The sequence below is a fragment of the Xyrauchen texanus genome, chromosome 13 (assembly GCF_025860055.1).
Source record: "Xyrauchen texanus isolate HMW12.3.18 chromosome 13, RBS_HiC_50CHRs, whole genome shotgun sequence".
Classification (NCBI taxonomy): Eukaryota; Metazoa; Chordata; class Actinopteri; order Cypriniformes; family Catostomidae; genus Xyrauchen; species Xyrauchen texanus.
This window is the reverse complement of record NC_068288.1, coordinates 43,241,560-43,262,471: the sequence shown is the minus strand read 5'-3', so window position 1 is coordinate 43,262,471 and position 20,912 is coordinate 43,241,560. Positions and strand designations below refer to the sequence as shown.

The window sequence follows — 20,912 nt, the reverse complement described above, 5'->3', positions numbered from 1 at the left end:
AAATTGAAATTGAGAGAGAGAGAGAGAGAGAGAGAGAGAGAGAGAGAGAGAGAGAGAGAGAGAGAGAGAGAGAGAGAGAGGACATTTAATTATAGATTAAGATGTAGTTCTGTTTTTATACAGCCTCTGCTTTCGCAATAATGTATTGTTTACAGTCATGCAAATAAAGCCACTTTGAATTGAATTGATAAGAGATGTAAAGAAACAAATGTCAAAATAATACATATTTTAAATGTATTTAAATGAGTGTCCTAACAAGTTTTGGTTTGTTAAGCAACTTTAGCCAAATAGTTACCATTGAAATACACACTTTAGTGCCATATATTTATAGGGTTTTCAGGTAGTGAGTTATCAGTTCCTGACTGTCACACATGCAAATTTGAACAAGCCAAAGGTAGAAGTAGCAGGCGTGATGGGGGAATATCGAAACGGCCGAAATAACTACATTTCCCACCATGCAACAGTTACCTTACGTAATCACATCTACAGGCATTCTGGGAAGGAGAAGCTTGTAGACATTTTAGCTGCAGATGACTTCGAATGACCTGACGAGCAGAGTCTGAGTTTTGCCGAGAAGGGATCCGTTTGAAGTCGAAACGTTTCTTAGAGTTTGACAAATAGTTCATTTCAACGTCTCGTTGGAATAAGCCTGGTGAGTTTTCGTTGTAATTTGGTGCTTTGCTACTTTTCCAAACGAGAAACTGACGACAGTCTCCATTTTGAGCGGTCTTTCTTTACTATAATGTACTTCCCACATTGTATCATTACTGCAGCAGTTTATGCTTATTCAGCTAAATATTGCGATGCTAAGACATAAAACCTGACATTTGTAAGTTGTAATAATTTATGAGTTTTGAAGACAACAATCAGTAAAGTATCCTAGGACTGAAGCCTACGCTTAAATAAAAATACAAGTGCATAAAAGTTGGTGTTTTAATGTTGTCTACATATTTCCGTTTATGGAATTGCACCAATATAATAACTGCAAGTCAATAATTAGTTGGTCATGTTTTCAAATCATAACCAATTGAAATCAGGCATCAAAACACAACATATTCGGAAGAAAAGATGTTTAAATTTAGTTGAACTGTCCAATACAGATGTGATAACTTATAAGTACACATTTTTGTTCTTGGTAATGTTGATATCAGTGACATTTTGCACACAATCGTAAAACGTGTTTCATAATTAAACTAGAGTTTGACCCATGTTGTTTATTTAACGAACCAATACGATACTGATTTTTTTAAACTGCACTATGTAAGATTTTTTTGGTTGAAAATGAACATTACCATTTTTAATTAAATACATAAACAATCAGTTTTCATAACAATGACCTTACTTAACTCATATTCATTTCGATAATCCTATCCACAATATTCCAGAATCCCATGACGCTTTGCGGCCGATGTGGGCTGAACTTCCGGTTAAGCGTAAACAATCATTATGTACTGACGCAGCATTTAAAAAAAGACAGCAACTTGAGAACAAATGATAACAGAATTATAGCAAGGCGATATTGTTTTTCCTCACTTGCAGTTGAATGATTATGGGTTTCAGAATGATGGTCAAATAGAAGAATTTGAGTTATTTTGTTTTTATCTATGGATGGAAGAAATAGCTATGTAGCATATTAGTGCCTTCACAGCTGTAAAGTTGGATATGAGAATTGTAGATAATTGTGTTTATTTTTTAAAACATATTGAGTCCAGCCAGAACCTGAAGAGTACTGAGATTATATACTTACTGCAGATACAAGGGAGGTCCAGACAGCAGGATGCTTGTGTATTACAGGTCTCAGACGATGATACTGTCATGTTGCAGTTTTTCTGATAAAATACAATTATTTTGTGGGAGATTAATGTGTAGTAAGTTCAATCTAGCTTTATAATTGTTAGTTTACATAATTTCTGTATCTAAATGCTATAACCTACATTAAATGTTTTAGTGTTGACTGATCAATTGATCCTGTTGACAGATTGAATTTATTGTTTGTGTGTAGGAAATAACGATGTCTTGCAGCCACACAATAAACTGTACCATACAAAAAGAACTAGATGCAATAGAATTAAACATTTATTTGGACATAAACTTTGTACACACAAATGTAATGTTCTCTGTAAAGCAAAGTGACTATAAAACAGTATTATTAAAAGCACTGTAGTGGTGGTGTAGTGGTCTAAGCACATAACTGGTAATCTGGTAATCAGAAGGACACTGGTTCGATCCCCACAGCCACCACCATTGTGTCCTTGAGCAAGGCACTTAACTCCAGGTTGCTCCGGGGGATTGTCCCTGTAATAAGGGCTCTGTAAGTCGCTTTGGATAAAAGCGTCTGCCAAATGCATAAATGTAAATGTAATACTAACATTTAAATGCACACATTGTCCGAGAAATTTTAAAGACATCTTACAACATTTAAAAAGCAAGATTCTAACCGCATGACATGCAAGCAAGCAGAGACTGGCTGCACATAAAACAGCAACCAACCGCACTTCCGCTAGCCAACCAGACGTTCCGCCCACCTAGCGGAATACAATGGACTAGCTGAGAATATCGTGGATAAAAATAATTTGTTTTTTGAGCTGTCAGGTTGGATTTGGTGCAAAATCGCTGGTTTATGTCGTTACTCTTTGTGTCATGACCTCATGTCCGTCAACATGGGAAAGAAGTGCTGGCTGTCACGTGTTCCGATTGAGGACGCTGTTCAGATCAGTCAGTCATTATCACACAGATCAGGATGGCATCACTGCAGTCTGAAAGGATGTTTATCTGTTATCTGTTTGGTGAAGTCATTTACCTTCTATAATGTTAGGAATTGGATAAGTATGTTGTCTGGTAGGGGTAATGCTTTTATGAATCGAACACATACTCGTGTGTTTACAGATCGCTATCCATTGTCAGGGGAAGTTATGGTGTATGTTTTCTAATACGTAAAAGAAGTGAATTGTAGGCAGGTCAAAAAAGAGTGTCAAACTGTTACAGACCAAACTTTAATCAAATATTTAGAAAAAATATATATAAACATTTTCTAATGTATCAAACATACAGTATAAATGTACATACTGTCCTTGTTGTGAAAAACCTGAGCTCCTGAAATAATAATGAATAGAAAGTATTTGGTACTTCTTAGAAGTTAGCCTGTACTCTTAATTCTTCATGCATGCTTCTTATGGAAACAGTGTATTCATAACGCAAGTTACACAACACAAATTACCATTATTCTGACTAGCACATCAATAAATTCACATGTTAATTAGTTTTGTTGTACAGATGTAAGTTGTTCCGTAAATGTTGTGGATATATTGCTGAATCTCGTGTATAAATGGGATGCGTTTGAATGAGGTATTTGCCCCGTTTTAAAGTGGTTAATTTTGCCGGTGTTAGCGCGTTCAACTAACATACTGGATTAATGGATTAAATTAATCCTTATCTAATATCTTCTATTTACAGATTATCAAACTGTTTCTTCTGTTAATATCTTGCAGTATAAGTTTTATCATCATATTTTCGTCAACAGTATGCTTTAAATAATTTAATAATCTTCATAATGCACCTTTTTCGTCTCGTCGTCTTTATCGTTGACTAAATCAAAAAACCTTTCACCAACAAACTTTTTCGTTATTGATTTAATTGACCAGATTAATAATGTAAAAATTATGAAGTCTTACATTGAACTCAAATCAGCAGTATCACGAGTTTAATCTATTAAATTGATAATATATTACAATACAAACATTAATAGTCAATAAAACACTTGAATAATCATATTAAAATATGCTGGTAACTGGTGAAGTCCCCTGTTCTCTATGTAAAAGCACTTTGAGTGTAGTGTCAAAAGTGTACACAAGAGATGTTGTTTATCTTCATCAAAGCAAGTAATATTTCATTTTTAAATATTTAACTGATTAACATAACTATATAAAAATGAAATTAGCACATTATGAATCCGGCTCTGATTATCTTCCAGTCATGATCACACAGGCGATGTTCAGGTAGCCTCAAATCATGAGATTCATCCGCCAGAGACGTAGTGTCAAAACACGACGGACGTAATGCATTCTTCTGCAAATTGCTTGCCATTTTAAATTTCAACCACTCGCTAGAGAGCATAAAGTTACGTAGTGCAGCTTTAAGTGTCTGATTATCAATATGAACAACAGATTTTCAATTGTTTTAGTTCTGCTTTCAGGCACAATAACAACTTTTTCATCTTAGCTCTGATGTTGAACTGCTTTACAAAACTACCTGAAATAGTGTGCAGTGCACAAAGTAATATTGTGTCTACAAATAATGAATTTAACTCCCTAACTTTTTAGATAAACCTGATATTAAAGAACTGATAATAGATTAAGTGGAAAGTGTAATTATAGATAAATTATCGATCTGTCTCTAAACGAATTCCAATTATCTGCTTGTGCATTTTAATATTAAATGCTATATATTAGTGCACACTGCATTCTTTTTAGGTTTTGAATCTTTTGATGATGTTAATTCCATAAAAGTATGCTTTAATATAAAATAATCAATAAAGGGGTCTTATGCTGTTAAATTTGTGAAAATGTTATGTTGGTATAACTGGTTGACATTGTTCTCAACCTTTTTACAGGTCTTTTATTGAAAAACAAAGATGGGTGCTGATAAACGGTGAGTGTTAGTTGTAGTCTATTTAATTCTGTAGTGTAGATATTCTCTTAAAATAATGTAATGAAAAACATTGGCCACTGTAGCGTTTTCATTATTTATGATTTTATGATTAATGGTTTTAATGATAATATATTTTTTATTTTTTAACTTTAACCAGGGTTAGCCGCACAGAGCGCAGCGGCAGGTATGGCTCTCAGCAATCTCGCGACGATGACCGCAGAGACCGCCGAGACCGTGATGACCGTGGATATGATTCGCATCGCTGGAGTGATGATCGCCGTAGCGATCGCAATGATAGTGAAAGAGACAGAAGTGATCGATACTGGAGTAGAGACAGTCCTGAGGTGAGGACTACTTGGATTAATGTTTAGTAGTTGTAAGATATTTTGACACACAGTGCGCATTTTACCATTTCTTACCTACGAAACAGCTAGGAAGGAAGCGTCGTAGCAGTGATGGGTCTGATGATGGGCATCATTCAGATGGCGATTACTCTGAACATGATTACAGAGGAGATCCAGCTGATGAGAAGGAGAGCAAGACCATCATGCTCCGAGGTCTGCCCATGAACACAATAGAGGGAGATGTAAGTCATCTATGTTTTCCCCCAGAACCTTTAAATGTCATTCCTAAAACAGATAGCTCTGGTTGTAAATTCTGATTGGATGAGCAATGTTGTAAACTGTAAACAGCCTTATATAACCTTATATATTAATAATAATTATTATTATTTGTGTGGTTTTATTATTATTATTAACTTACACATTTTAAATGATCAAAATATGTTGGTTGGGTTACTAAACTGCATAACACGTTATTACATTGCTCTCTATTACATTGAAATTCTTGAATTTGGTCGCTCATCCTGAAACTCTGGCTTCTTTCATGTGTCACGCTCTCTTCTTTCATACAAACACAAATGGTGCCATTGTGCGTCTCTATTATAGTTATCGATTGTATTGAAAATGAAATCGGAGGACTTCAGTATTTGTATTGGACACCTGTTTTGTAGTCAGCAATGGATTAAAAAATAATTAAAGAACAGGAAAAAATGTTAAAACATTAATCTCAAATAACTATTTCATGTCCCAGTAATTAGTTGAAAAGCTGTGTGTTAGTGGTATGAATGTACATCACTTAAATTTTGCATGTATTTGTTACTAACTAAAATTCTATCCAAGGATGTTTTGCTAAAAAAGTGTAGCGCATCAAAATAAAGCTGATTAAAATGCAAATTATTGCTAAAAATGTACTTATTGTATCTATCAGCAAACATCTATGCTGATAGTTGCAGATGGTTATCATGTGGGGATTTGCTGTATCTAAATCTTTCATTATTGACAATATTCATCCATGTTTTAATTAGGGATGCATCGATACCACCTTTTAGCTTCCGATTCCCATATCGGAAATCTCAGTATCGGCCGTTACCGATCCGATGGACCTGCACGTGCATTTGAAATGTTTACTTATTAAACGCAGCCTTTTGTGATTCACAGAGCTATCACACATCTTCAAGTGTGCCACATCAGCACATTGTGTCTCCAACTTAATTTCTTATGAATAATAATAAACATTATTCCTCATTAAACCTTATCTGGTGAATAAATATAGACAAAATCTTTCATCTGGTGAATATATGGGCTATAAAAAAGCTTATTTTTTGTAAATAGCCTACTAAACTATACAGCACTGAAATGGAGACGAATCTCAAAATATTATATATTATTATATAATATTAGCCCCTTGTGTGTTTTGGGCTTGTTTACAGTTACTAGTCCCACACTGCACCAACATTTATTTTTTCTTGTTATTATTAGAATTCGTTTTCTCTGGTTATTATCAAAATTTTGGTTGAACAATAAAGTGCATTTGGCATTTACACTCTTGTTCCCATCATAGTAAGACAACACATTGTCATAACTATAAATCCATTTAAAAAAAAAAAACACTGGCTGAATGATCGGTTATCAGCGAAATCCACTATCAGTCAACCTCGAATATTCATCATCAGATAAGCTTTACTGAGCAATACGTTTTATTATAATTTATAGAAAATGAAATTGGAGACATAATGTATATGCTAACGAGCCAATAAATATAATGTAGTTAAAGATGACCAATTTGGATAAGAGCAAATCCACACAAGTTGTCATTGATTTTTATTTCAACACTATAGGCCGCTGTTACAATATAATGTAGAAGCAAGCCAAAAATCAGCAGGCATCGGTTTTGCAGATAACAATAGTTCTAGAAAACAATTGTCTGCACTGATTTATCGGTCTGTCGCTAAACGAAACTGTGATGAACTTGTATTAGTTGCATTAAGTGAAGAGCCTTGGAAAGTAGACTGCCAATAAAAGTGATAATTGTCAATAAGTAACTTGTTGATTATGCACAATATTAGTCCCATAAAGCATTTACATTTCAGAAGTTAGTAATGAAGTATTTAGTTATTGGTACCTAAAGGCAGAATTAAAGCTAATTAATCAGATTTGTTTGTTTTTATTTTTTACTTGCATTCATCTACATTGGTGGATCTCTACTCTCGATGCTCGTTTCTTTCTGAATTTTACTTCCCATTTGAAATCTGTAGATTCGAGCTGCAATTGACCAGCTGGATGGGCCAAAGCCGATGGACGTGCGGCTGATGAAAAAGAGGACAGGTGAGATTGATGTACCATGGGTCCTACCTCTTCCAAACAGACAAACCTGTGTCCACTGGGCCAACCTGCTTCTGCAAAAACATCTTTTGCCATAGCAACACTTTAATAGCTAGAAGAGTTTAAAGAGGTTTGATGCAAGTTTTTGTGTGCACAAAGTTGGTGCCAATTGAAGTTACATGAACATAGCATAGCAATCATGTAGCTACTTCATTATGACATTTTAAATGAGGATACAAATTTGTATCCAATTAAGTCAGATAGAAACATCTAATTTTGTACTGCTTGTAAAGATCATTGCCTTGTTTAGATTTAATTAGTTTTGCTTTTTTATTGTTGGAACAACCTTTCTTTTTCAACGTAAGTAGAATGTTACGAGGTTCTGTTGCTATGGTAAAAGTTTCCAGGCAACCCCCCATACCTCTCTTTGGCCTCTCTGGGTCAAGGGGTGTCCCGAAGTAGTTTGTGACAGAGTTTGAATATTGTACCACTGATCCATTTAAACTAACACGCCTCCCGTCTGTATATCTGAATGCCTCTCTAGGTATAAGCCGAGGTTTCGCCTTCGTGGAGTTTTATCACTTGCAAGATGCTACCCGATGGATGGAGACCAATCAGGTTGCTTCCTAATCACCAAGTCTAGCTTTTGCTCTGGGAAATAATGCAAATAGAATATAAAAAGACAAAAGTTGCTGCCCCAGTAGACTAAATGGACAATATTGGACAAAGAGCCCCTGTTTTTGAAGGCAAGATGTGACCAAAACATAAACGTGCCATTTGATGGATACAGTGGCATTTCTCTGAAGTCATGTTAATTACCTTACCAGAGCTTGAATCAGTGACTGACTGAAATGGGAATTAAGCCACAGGTTTTGTGACAATGTAATCATCATGCTCAGAAAATTCACTAAACTTTGAAGTATGTTTTCTAGTGCTATTAGGTTTCTGCCAGTTGTTCAAAGCTAATAGTTGTAGTTTTAGGTATTGCGTCTGGTGTTATATTTAACTCGCCCATTTCCTCGACCTCAGCCTTAAAATTAGGGCTGTCGATTTAACCCGTTAATTCAGTGCGATTTAATTTTACAAAAAATAACACGTAAAAAAAATGTACGCAAATAATCGCATGCCCACGGACCATAAGGAACATTCCTGAGAAATGCAAGCTTGTAGTACCACCTGTTTACTGTAGAGGGCAGTAAGTGAAATTTCAGCTGTATGATATAATAAATCTCAAACTGATGGACAAATTTACTTGTGAAATGGATTGCTGTGAACTGTATGCCAATGATTGACTTATGATCAATAATACGGTAGTAAACATAGACTGTAAAAAAAGATGGACGACGCCCCTTCGCTCTTTTCCATTGATGAGAACTGAAGCCGCCAGTGTCCTGATATGGCGCTGACATCTTGGGACTTGAGTCTGCGCAGTTGCGATTTCGGGACCAGACCTGCGCATTAGTGAGCAGGAAGTAAACCCCGCAAAATCAAGGCCCCGCCCTCACTCTCGCTGAATCAATCGCAAGCACACGCCCCTGCACTTTTGACTTATGACGGTGTGAAATAATTAATTATAGAAATTTAGATATTAAATTTAAAGCTCCAATCTCCTCAGTCCTCCGAAGATCCCGAAAAAAAGTCAGTTGATGCTTCAGTGACTACTTCTCTCAGAGAACCTGTCAATCACAGCTGTCAATCATGATGTCACAGCACCGTTTTTATAGCATCAAATAACTAAAAACAAACTTATTTTGAAAACAAACACTTGAAATTACATCAACGTGATCGAAACAACAGTAAATGACAGAAACTATCTTTGGAAAAAAGATATGTGAAGTGTAATTTAATTGTTTAGTTGGTCTCACGTTTGAATAACATGGGGAGGCGGGGTTTATGACCTATACTAGGACCAGTCACCGGGGGGGCGATCAAGACATTTTGGCTTCACTTTTGAGGGCTTGTACGGCACACTTGGTAGTAAACAATACATTGTATTCTAAAGCCGCTTTTTGTACGCCCTTATCAATGATTAACTCTTCTACTACAGGAATGTAAAGCATTTTAATTATCTGAATATATATATATATATATATATACATACACACACACACACACACACACACACGTATACATTATATACATGTATGTGTAAATATATTTAGATAAAATATGAGGGGCTTTCTCAGCAAATATTTGTATATGCGATTAATTAATCGTGGCACCATGTAATTAATTCGATTAAAAAAAATTATCGATTGACAGCCCTATTTAAAATAACTTAGAAGTTTTAAATGGTTCTTTTGTGCAGAGATGCCACTTTTACTGTGTGGTAAGCATAAGCTTCGTCTTGAATGACCCCCCATTAAGACAGGACTACTTTTTTTACACACTGTTCCGGGCCCATCCGGATACTCGGGTCCCAAACACCACAAACACACATCTCACACACTCTTACATGTTTAACCCTCCCGGGCTACCCTCACCCTAAACCCTGGTGGCTAATGTGTTTTTTCTTGGGCTGAGCTTTAACCTGCGTAAGAAAAGAAATAACCAAACCCTGTCTTCCTCTTTCAGAAAATGCTGACGATTCAAGGCAGGACTGTTGCCATGCACTACAGCAACAACCGTCACAAGTTTGAGGACTGGTTGTGCAACTCAGTAAGTTACTTGTGCTTCCCAGATGTTTGAAACTGTTCATTGGCTATTTAACTGAACATAAGTACCAGTTAATTTTAAAATAGTTAAATTACAGTTTTAAAACAAGGTTCTTGGTGATCATTTTATAACATAAGTGACAACTTGCATCTGAAATACTACAAATTTGAAAATTCTCCCAAGACCAACTTTATCACACAGCAGTATTAGGTTTGGAAGTACAAGTTAAATTATAAGTACAAGTTACAGATGTAATCTGTCAGTTGTATTGACATTGATTTTTAGGCAGTTACATTTAACATTTTGAAATGGTCTACTTGTTGGGTGTCTATCATGGTAAGTATTCAAGCCACTGTAGTGTGCTTGTTACCTAGTGCCCAATAGTAGAGGTGTCAATTAAAACGCTATGACCGGTTGCTTGCAGTGTGGCCTGTACAATTTCCGGAGGAGGCTGAAGTGCTTCAGGTGTGGCGCAGCTAAAGCGGGTAAGTAGCTCTTCAATCAGAAAGCCGCTGTCTGCACCCATCTGGATGGTCCAGTCAAACACGCCATGTGCATGGAGCAAAGCCAACTTTTATTTATCAGGGGTCAGCTTGAAACCTTTTTTCTAGGTTAGCAACATTGAAGCTAGAATTGCACCGGTATAGAAATGTTGACCGATAATAACCGATAATTGTTTTACTGTTGTGGCTTGAGAAGCACCGATATAGATTTGTTTTTCATCCATCACCGAATTGTTTTTGCCATGGCAAGAGATGCACAGATATAGAAACTTTGGCCAATAACTGTTGTGAAGTCCTGACTAAAGATGCACTTGTATAGGAACTTTTGCCAATTATAACCGATAATTGTTTTATTGTTATGGCTTGAGAACCAATCATACAGGAGCTTTTGCAGATTTCACAAAATAGTTTGTAATGGTAAAAGATGCACGGATACAGAAACTTTGGCAGACGATTGTTGTAAATCTCTGACTTGGAATGCAAAGTTATAGAAACGTTGGCCGATAATAACCGATAATTTTTTTTAATGCTATTACTTGAGAAGCACCGATATAGAAACTTTTGTATACATAACATACATGTTTTTGTCACAGCAAGAGATGAACAGATATAGAAACTTTGGCCAATTACTTTTGAAGTTCTGACTAGAGATGCACCGATATGCAGTCTTTGACTGATTATAACAAACATTGTTTTTAATTAAGGCTAGACATACAGATAGAGATGCACCGATACAGAATATTTGACCTATAATAACTGATGATTTTTTCATGTTCTACCTGGAGAAGCAATGAAATACAAACATTGGCTGTTTTTTAGCCGATATTTGTTTTGTTATGGGGATAACCGATATCTTGACTTAAAAAGAATAATTTCATACATCTTTATTTGTTGCAAATTGTATTTTAAACTGTTTAAAACCTTTATGGGGCTGTTTTACAGATCCGTGTTTAAAGAAACTCACTGTGCTTTGTTCTTTGTGTTTGTCATCAGATTCTGAGTCCAGCAGCACCACTGGAGGCACAGATACTCAACCCAGCGGAGATTATTATGGCGACAGTATGGATTATTAATTTTTTTCCCACTTTTGAATTAGGGATGCACCAAAATGAAAATTCGGGCTGATTTGGATTGCTTTTGTGTTCACAAAGTTTTGATCTAGAATTTTACAAGTGAACTTTGGTGTTAACGCTATAATTTAAATAGAGTAGTATAACCATTCGTTATTATTTCAACTTGGCCTAATGTTTTTGACTATCAGTGTTTTTCATTTTGATCATTTCTACACTAATATTGGCTGATATTGATATGGTTATCAATATATTGTACATTCCGTATACATGTTTTTGGTGCTGATCTTGGCTTATTTTTGCACATCTTGACAGCCATCATTTTGAGAAACATCACCCTTCACTCCACTGTCGAAGCCATCCTGGCTGCACTTGCCCCTTATGCCAACCTTTCACCTGGCAACATCCGCCTCATTAAAGACAAACAGACCGGACAGAACAGAGGGTTTGCATTCGTCCAGCTGGCCTCTCCGTTGGTAGGTGTAGCCAACATTTTTCTGCTCCAGCCTTGGCTGTCCCTGGTCCCTATCCATTTTCATTGTACAGAAAAGAGAGGGTTGGACATTGTTAAATATGTCCTTTTTGTGTTCCATGGAAAAAAGTCAAACTGGAACAACCTTTTGCAGTATATACAAATGACTTTGGTTGCTAAGATCCTCTAAAATAAATAAGGAAACTTTGACTATTCTTTTAAGGGTATCCAGTGCTTGAAGTTCTAAGCGACCTCAATAACATTAAACAAGCTTGTACTCTGTGACTTCTGTTTATGTCCAGCACATATTGTTGATGTTTGTGGTTTCACAGGAAGCATCGCAGCTCCTTACCATCCTGCAGGGCTTACAGCCGCCTCTCAAACTTGATGGAAAGACCATAGGTGTTGACTATGCCAAGAGCGCTCGCAAGTACGGACCTCTTATTAGTTTGCAGCTCATAACTTGTCTTCTGTCATTAATGTTGTTGTTTTTCCACCCTATGTGTTATAGCTTATTAATTATTCAGTGTGCATCTTTAGTAATGGTACACTTGTTTGTTTTTTAGGGATTTGTTGTTGCCAGATGGGAACCGTGTCAGTGCCTTCTCGGTTGCCAGCACGGCTATCGCAGCTGCCCAATGGTCCTCTAGTCAGGTATGAACAACATTATGTATCCATGTCTCAATGTAAATAAAAACTATCCATGCGTGACCAGTTTAATTGATTGAAAGTATTGTTTACAGCCTCAGCGGAGTGTGGAGCCTGCATCAGAATACAGCTATCTACAAGAGGGATATATGCCCTTTTCACAGGTCAGCAGACTGCATTTGTTGCTTTAACCAAAACAAATGTATTTCAAATGTTTATCTTATTTTTGAGGTGCTGAAATGAGCTAGATTACTCGTTCTTTAGGAGTACCAATACTATCAACAACAGCCAGGAGCTGTGGACCCTTCCCAGGCGAACGGCATACTTGGAGGTAACGTTTCAAGAAGGGTAAATTCAGGTAAATTTAGGCCACAATGTGAAAAAGGAGGTTCAGTCGGCAAAATGGTTGGAAACTCTGACCTATATGGACAGTTGGCTTAAGAATTACATGGAACATTTGCTTCATTTTAAGATGCCAAGTTAATCTACAGTTAAGTTATGGTTTGTGTTGATTGACAGCTGCTCCAGGAGTGAAGGTTCTGCCCACTGCTACAGGAGTGGTGATTTCTCAGGGTGCTCAGGTCTATCAGCCACATATCATCAGCCAGCCAGCCACTCAGGTATGTGTCATTAAGTCTTAGTTGTAAAGTTAATTATTGTTTATTCATCATTCTAATGTCATTACAATGCATTTAATTGGCAGACGTTACAAGCTGTGCAGATTGAAGGCAAAGCCCAGCCTCTCACCGCTGCTTCAACCATTTCTGCCCCGGCGACCTCTGCAGCTACGGCAACCACCTCAGCAACGGCTACCTCTCAGGAAAACCAAGCCAGTAAGAGTAGATCACTAAATCCAAACTATCCAATAAGAACATGGTATGATGCAAGTTGATCCTTAGAACTTTTCTCTGATTCATTTGCCTTTTTACTCATCTAGATGTTCCAGACACGTCATCTTACCAGTACGATGAGTCTTCTGGGTATTATTATGACGCAAGTACTGGACTGTACTATGACCCAAACACACAAGTATGTTTACTTCCACTTCCATAATTATATGGTGTTTTTTTTGTGTGAATGTAGAGATTGTGATTAGCAGGTCTTAAAAAAGTAACAAATTCTTGTTAATTAGGATTTGTCTTGTTTTGCTCTGTTCTAAAATATTTAATTATGCAGATATTGCTCTGTAGAGAGTGCCTCTGTATAGAGGTTGACCGACAGTGGATTTTGCCGATACTGATAACTAAGGTGGAGGAAAAGGCAGATTACTAATTCATCCGCCAACAGATTTATTGAATGTTAAAAAACAATATTGGTCTTGCCTTATTATAATGTGCACAGACTGTAGAGCCCAAAATCCCAATAATTACCAAAAGTACTGCGGCATATTTTCTTTTCTTTTCTTCTCCCCTTTTCTCCCACATTTGGAATGCCCAATTCCCAATGCGCTCAAAGTCTTCATGGTGGCGTAGTGACTCGCCTCAATCCGGGTGGTGGAGGACGAATCTCAGTTACCTCCACGTCTGAGACCGTCAGTCCGCGCATCTTATCATGTGGCTTGTTGGGCACGTTACCGCAGAGATGTAGCGTGTATTCTCCGCGGCATCCACACACAAATTGCCACGTGCCCCATTGAGAGCGAGAACCACATTACAGCGACCACGAAGAGGTTAACCCAACGTGACTCTACCCACCCTAGCAACCGGCCAATTGGTTGGAGTCACTCACCACACCCTGGATTCGAACTTGCGACTCCAGGTGTGATAGTCAGCATCTTTACATGCTGAGCTACCCAGGCCACCAATACTGCGCCACTTTTAACTATAAACGTTAATATATAAAAGTTTTAATCACATCGGTGACTCTTATTGTGAAGTGACAGAGACTTGGCTCAGTTACAATGACCAATAGTTAAGTAGGCCTTTTTACCAAACCAGGCTTTATATAGCCTATATATTCACCAGATGATGTATATAATTATTAACAAGATGAGAATTTGGAAACGCATTGTATGTGCTGATTGGGCATGTTTGTATATTGGCAATCTTTTTCTCTGCATGCCCTCGCTTCACTTTAGAACACTTGATTATATAATCAAAATAACAAAATGTGCATTGAAGTGAGGATAAAAATGTTTTTATGAATGTTTTCATGATGACAGATTTAGATAAAGCGAATCCACACGAGATTTTTTTTTATTTCTCTATAGTCCACTGTTGTACCAAGCCGTTCTCATTGTTGAATCCTCTAGCACTAGCCATAGAGAAACACAGAGGAATAATAAAAGTAAAATCGGCATCTATCGGCATTGATGTTTGCAGATAACTGATTAATCTGTAAAACCGATATATTGGTCTACCTCTATTCCTGTAAAGTAAAACTAGCTCGCAGGCCAGCGTGATGACACCATCTGCCTTTTTTTAGGGTTTTATTGGAGACATTTGTAGACTAATCAGTATAATCAATCAAATCAATTAAGTTGTTTTCCAAATGTTGTGTCTAGTACTACTACAACTCACAGACGCAGCAGTATCTTTACTGGGACGGAGAGAAGCAAGCGTATGTACCTGCGGGTGACGCCAACTGCACAGCTCAAAACGCATCTACTTCTCAGAAAGACAGCAAAGAGAAGAAAGAGAAACCCAAGAGTAAAACCGCTCAGCAGGTAATTAAACTCCAAGTTCATTTAAATTATAATTTTGACTATGAGAAGAAAGTCCGGTCCACACTGCAGTTTATTCTAGCCGAAAACCTTCTACTTAGTCAAGATTTTAGGACTGTAAAATGACTAACCACAGTTCATTTTCAGAAATAACTGGATGGCAAACCAGAATATGCTGGCGTGCTCAAAGAATTCTTGTTTCCCCGCTACTAAATGCATCTCAAAATGTTGAAACCATCTAGTGCCATTAATTTAACATTCTTTGGCAGAGCCATTCAGACTAGATGTTCATTGGAAATGCACATTGGAACAGTTTAGGAACTTGTAATCACTACTGTTTGCTGAGAAACTGAGGAACCTTGACTTCTGGAACTTTTGTGAAGACAGCCAATAAATTTATATTGCTTTAAAAAAAGCTGTTGCCATTTTTGTGTGTAATATGCATCTTACGTAAGGGACAACCAAGGGAGATTCTTAAAATTCTTTTCCTGCTAGTGCATCTTATTCTATGTGTCAGATTGCAAAGGACATGGAGCGCTGGGCCAAAAGTCTGAACAAACAGAAGGAGAACTTCAAGAGCAGCTTCCAGCCCATCAGTCAAGAGGAGAGGAGAGAGGCGGCAGCAGCTGATGCTTGCTTCACGCTATTTGAGAAGAAGGTATTACTGAAGAACCATCCAATTTTCTATAATGTAATTTGATGTTATGCTACTTGGTGTTTTTATGTCATTACTATTTTCGTTTTCTTTGCATGTGCACAGCCAGGGGCACTGGAGAGACTTGTAACAGAGGCATCTAAAGCTACAGAAGAAGAAAACCCCTCTTCAAAGGTCAATAACAATCCAAATAAATAAAATCGCACATTGTTCCATAGAAGCTACATCCCAATTTGCACACTTTACCTTGCACTGTACCTAGTCTGTACTTTGCTAGTGATGGGAAATGCATACCTGGGTTTGCCAGTATTGAGATGTACCACCCCTTCATAAAATTGTGTTTTGATACCACAGACCATTTGTCATTCTGCTTGCATGCAAGCATTACTATTTAGCGAAATGCATGACTTGAATACGTGTAAATTCCCAAAATATTTTGCTACAATTTTTCTTATATTTTCGATGCACTAATTCACATCTTATATACTAGATAGTATGTCAATTAGATGCCAGCCTGGTTGACTGATTCCTGGGCAATGTTGGCCTTGTGTGACCTAATGTCCTGTGCTGCAGGTGGAGTTGGTGGCAGCTTACAGTGGTGACAGTGAGCCAGAGGAGTCTGCAGAGGGTGACGACAGAGAGGACAAGCTGACCGACTGGAAGAAGCTGGCGTGTCTGCTGTGCAGGAGACAGTTCCCTAATCAAGAAGCTCTGGTTCGCCACCAACAGCTTTCAGATCTACATAAGGTAATTGAGGTGGTGTTTGCTCAAATCGAGAGTGAGGGATTGGAACAAACCTCTAACCCCAAATAATAAACGTCGGCATGTACTTCATCCCATTCACATTGATGATGCCTACAGTCATGCACCTTTTTGAGGAGAGGTGTGCTATTACTTTTCTAAGCAAACAGATTAAAAATTTGTCTGAAAGATGATAACATTTCCTAGACTTTCATCGGAGGGTCTTGATCCATATCAGTACTTCAGAGACTTGAACATAGTTTATTTTCTAAGCAAACTTAGTTTATTCAGAAAATATAGAAGTCTTCTTTACATTTTGCATGTTTGTGATAACCAGCAAAACTTGGAGGTCCTCAGAAGAGCTAAACTGAGCGAAGCTGAACTGGATGAGTTGGAGAGGAAAGAGACAGAGGTGGGGAGTCATTTGATATAAAAATATGTATTCACACTTTGCGTTTTAAAGTATATTCTTTAGATGTCAAGTTACAGACTTTATGTTCTTGTTCCCCATAATAAACAGATGAAGTACAGAGATCGAGCAGCTGAGAGAAGAGAGAAATATGGGATTCCTGAACCCCCAGCGCCCAAGAAAAGGAAATTTGCCCAGCCAACACCAGTAGTGTAAGTACATGAACTGCTTGTTTTAAAGCAATAATGTTTGTTTTGTTCTTTAGAAATGTTTATGCCCATTTTGCTCCTTTGGATTTTGTAGAAATTACGAACAGCCCACAAAAGACGGACTGAACAGCGATAACATCGGCAATAAGATGCTACAGGCCATGGGCTGGAAAGAAGGGAAGGGGCTGGGCAGAAACCAGCAGGGCATCACAACACCTATCGCGGTACGACACATTTAAGACTATGACCACTTTAATCTGTATAATTTCGAATGTGGCGTTTTCTTTTTGAAAGACTCCATCCACATTGCCTTTTTCAAGTGTTTTCCAAAAGCTACTTGTCCACACTGAAACATTACTGCAGCATGGTCTGAAACACAATCGTCCCTGTGTTTCGCCAGCGGAGAGAAGATACAAGTAAACTTCCCGTCGCCTTTAAAGGAATTTTATTTGTAAGTTAACAAAATGATGTATCTTTAACAACACTATTGAAGTAGATAGCAGGCACAACAATGCAGCCACAACATGTGCTGCCACTTTGATGTTTTGGGTTCACTGGATCACATGACCATGTCATATGACAAAAATTACATCATCGTTTTTGAATATCTCCATTTTCCCAGTCTTCATTACAACGCGAATACACCGTTTTCTGATTTATCCACTTGGGAGAGCATTTGGTAAATCTCCATTTCGCTGGATAAAAACACCATCTCAGTTTAAACGAAAAAGATGCATTTCCGAATTTATCCAAATTAATGTGGAGGTAGCCTAAACACCTGCATAACCAGGGTTATTTAGGAGATGTCATTAGTACATGATAAACAAAAAAAAAATGTGGTAATTTATTTTTTACTACTGTTTCAACTACTTTTGGACTCCTGCAAAAACAATTGAGGAATTGCAATGTAAATAATTCTGTTCTATAGAATAGAATATTCTGAATGGATCAGGTTTTACATGCTGGTCTCTGAACGCTACAGCTTTTATTTTTGTGTAATGTTCGAAATTTGACTTATGTTGATTTATTTTATATGCTTGAAAATGTATGTTTTATCATTAGATTAGATTCAACTTAATTGTCATTGTGCAAAATACAAGTACAGAGCCAATGAAATGCAGTTAGCATCTAACCAGAAGTGCAAATAGCTATATGTGTGTGTATATTTATATATATATATATGTATGTATGTGTGTGTGTGTGTGTGTGTGTGTGTGTGTGTATGTGTGTATATGTGTGTATAATATATGTATATGTAAGTATATACAAGATGGGTTTTTGAGTGCAAAGTTATGATGTAGAGAAGTAGAGACCAGGTCAATGTAAATGTCTATAATACAGTACAAGGTGCAAATGAAGAAGCATAAACTGAAGGTGCATTGTACAGAATGAGGTATAAGTATGTGAATGTGTAAATGTATGTATATGGCCGGTGGCCATAACCGTGCTAGCAGCATCAGGAGGTAGACGTTATGTGCAAGAAATGTGCAATCATTGATGCATGTGTGATGTCACCAGCATCACATTGACATTTTTCTATATCAAGTTGTTGGTAAGTTGGAAGTCTAACTTTAAAATGCCATTCTATTGCACTTTTCAAAGTAGGAAACCTAAACAAAACATTCGTGGAACACAAGATGTTTCGTTTTTGTGAGTTGTCATTTCACCCAGACAAATTGGCGCTACAGATATGCAATTGAAAAACTTTTAAATGTTTCCTTTTGACATGGAGACATAGTTTCTCAACTCATCAGCAGGTGTGGCAGAAAATGCATTTTTAGCCCTGCATGCTGTGTGATGTTATTTAAAGATTTGCTTTGTCTTTTGTTCTGAAGGCCCAGTTAAGAACGAAGGGAGCCGGTTTGGGCACTAAAGGAAGCAGCTACAATCTCTCCGCTTCAGACACATACAAGGACGCCGTAAGGAAAGCCATGTTTGCACGCTTCACAGAGATTGAATAAAAAATTCTCTGTCATGTCTGGATGTTGTGGCCTTTGTGCTTTGAGGAGTGCCATGTATTTATTTTTACTTAAACTCACTGTTGGTGAAGATGAGAAATATGATCCTAGAAGAATGTGTACATATGTACAAAGTCCTTAAGAAATGTGAAGAATGTTGTTGATTTTGATTCTGATTTACTTTTTCCAAAATAGTCTGAATTGAACTGTAAAGTTTGTATAATATGAGTCTCATTTTTGTACATAAGATAAATAAATGAGTTGACAAACTGAATTGAATGTTTATTTGTTTTCTGTTTCACAGAACGTTGACCTTTACTTTTCACAAGTATTTAGACTTTTATTTGTAGCGCAGAAATACTTTTACTTCCGGAACCAGACTGTTGCGCTACATAAGCTCTCCACCTTCCCCTGTACAAAAGAACAGAGGCTTGTAAAAGTTTTTAACAAAGTCCTCTCTAGCACTAAACTCTGAGCACGAGTGCCTCATTTCTCTCCATCTCTCAACGCTGCCCTCGGTCTGCAGTGGTTTCTCCATTCAGTGTTGGGCTCCATTTCATTAACCATCTCCTTTCTATATTGGACCATCAAGTACCCCTCTACTCAACACTTCCTCACAGCCTTTAAAATCAACCTACACTTGATCAACAGCATCCAAACCACTGTGGACTTTGTTGTCCTCCACACCTGTTCACATTTACGCCCTGCTAGCCGGAATCCTTTATAGTACATTCGCTCTAGTGGATTGGCTAATGGGTTAAACCAACCTGAGTGGACAACCCTACACCCTACATCTAGTGTACTTGACTTTGGTGAGCGTCCCCTAGTGGCAACATTGTGTAATCTGGTAGTGTATTTTCTCTGCTTGCCTTTCTGCCAATTTGTGCTGTGGTATCAGCAGTTGCTTGGAGTGGATGGGGACTGGGCAGAAAACAAGGAGAATGGCCTGGAGGGACTACCTTTGACCCTTTGCGTTCAGTGGAGTCAACGGCATATGTGTTTGACACTACCTGAGGGAAAACCTTAAAGGAGAAACAACAATCACTCACTTGAAAGAGTTACTGGTCGTTCTAATTCTATATTTTCCCATTTTAGCTGGAATGCTTCTGTTTTAACACAGTGAACTGGTTGCGTACAAACTCTCACCCAACACTTTTCCTTCAAAACACCTTAATTGTGTGTTCAGATCTGTAAATTAACATTCATTTCTTTCACACTTGCCAGTTTTTTTTTTTAAGTTATTTTATGCTTATCCTGCTTAAAATTAGCTTTATAGAGTGCTAGCTGGATGAACATGGTTTATAGCTGGTCATAAAGATGCTCCAAGCTGGTCTAGATGGTTGATCAAATGAACTACAAGCTCATTGACCTGGTTTTAACCAGTCTGACTAACTTAGGTCAAGCTAGTTGGGGCTGGTAGACCACCTTGAAGCAGCAATAAACCAGCTAGCATGTTACAAACACGAACTTGTACACCCTGAGGAGTTTTGTTCTAGCTGGGAAGCCATACTATAGTATAAGTGAAGGAACGGCACCTATGTTAAAAGCTTGTTAATTTTCCTAATGCCACTACAATTTGAAATGTTTGTAAATGTGTAATCCACGCGGACAAGCTAGCAT

General features: G+C 37.4%; 1 protein-coding gene across 3 annotated transcripts; it reads left to right on the top strand.

Moving 5' to 3' along the window:
- The first annotated feature begins 486 nt into the window (after positions 1–486).
- Positions 487–19,581, top strand: LOC127654422 (RNA-binding protein 5-like). 3 transcript variants are annotated; one of them, XM_052141607.1, is made up of 25 exons: positions 487–652; positions 4,610–4,647; positions 4,805–4,991; positions 5,078–5,233; positions 7,244–7,313; positions 7,855–7,928; positions 9,885–9,968; positions 10,390–10,450; positions 11,462–11,527; positions 11,854–12,014; positions 12,343–12,440; positions 12,577–12,664; positions 12,754–12,822; positions 12,923–13,016; positions 13,178–13,278; positions 13,362–13,491; positions 13,596–13,687; positions 15,162–15,323; positions 15,838–15,978; positions 16,081–16,149; positions 16,549–16,722; positions 17,054–17,128; positions 17,237–17,337; positions 17,429–17,558; positions 19,170–19,581. In XM_052141607.1, the coding sequence occupies exons 2-25, from the start codon at positions 4,631–4,633 to the stop codon at positions 19,293–19,295; spliced, it is 2,526 nt and encodes an 841-aa protein (XP_051997567.1). In that variant the 5' UTR covers positions 487–652; positions 4,610–4,630; the 3' UTR covers positions 19,296–19,581. The 3 variants fall into 3 exon arrangements, with proteins under 3 accessions (XP_051997567.1, XP_051997568.1, XP_051997570.1); XM_052141608.1 differs by having other exon boundaries at positions 12,923–12,989; positions 19,170–19,580; XM_052141610.1 differs by lacking the exons at positions 487–652; positions 4,610–4,647; positions 4,805–4,991; positions 7,855–7,928 and having other exon boundaries at positions 5,181–5,233; positions 19,170–19,580.
- Positions 19,582–20,912: the final 1,331 nt, after the last annotated feature.

Coding starts and splice junctions, on each gene's coding strand:
- LOC127654422 (XM_052141607.1), top strand. Junction 5,234..7,243: donor TGAACACAATAGAGGGAGAT/GTAAGTCATCTA, acceptor TGAAATCTGTAG/ATTCGAGCTGCAATTGACCA. Junction 9,969..10,389: donor AGGACTGGTTGTGCAACTCA/GTAAGTTACTTG, acceptor GGTTGCTTGCAG/TGTGGCCTGTACAATTTCCG.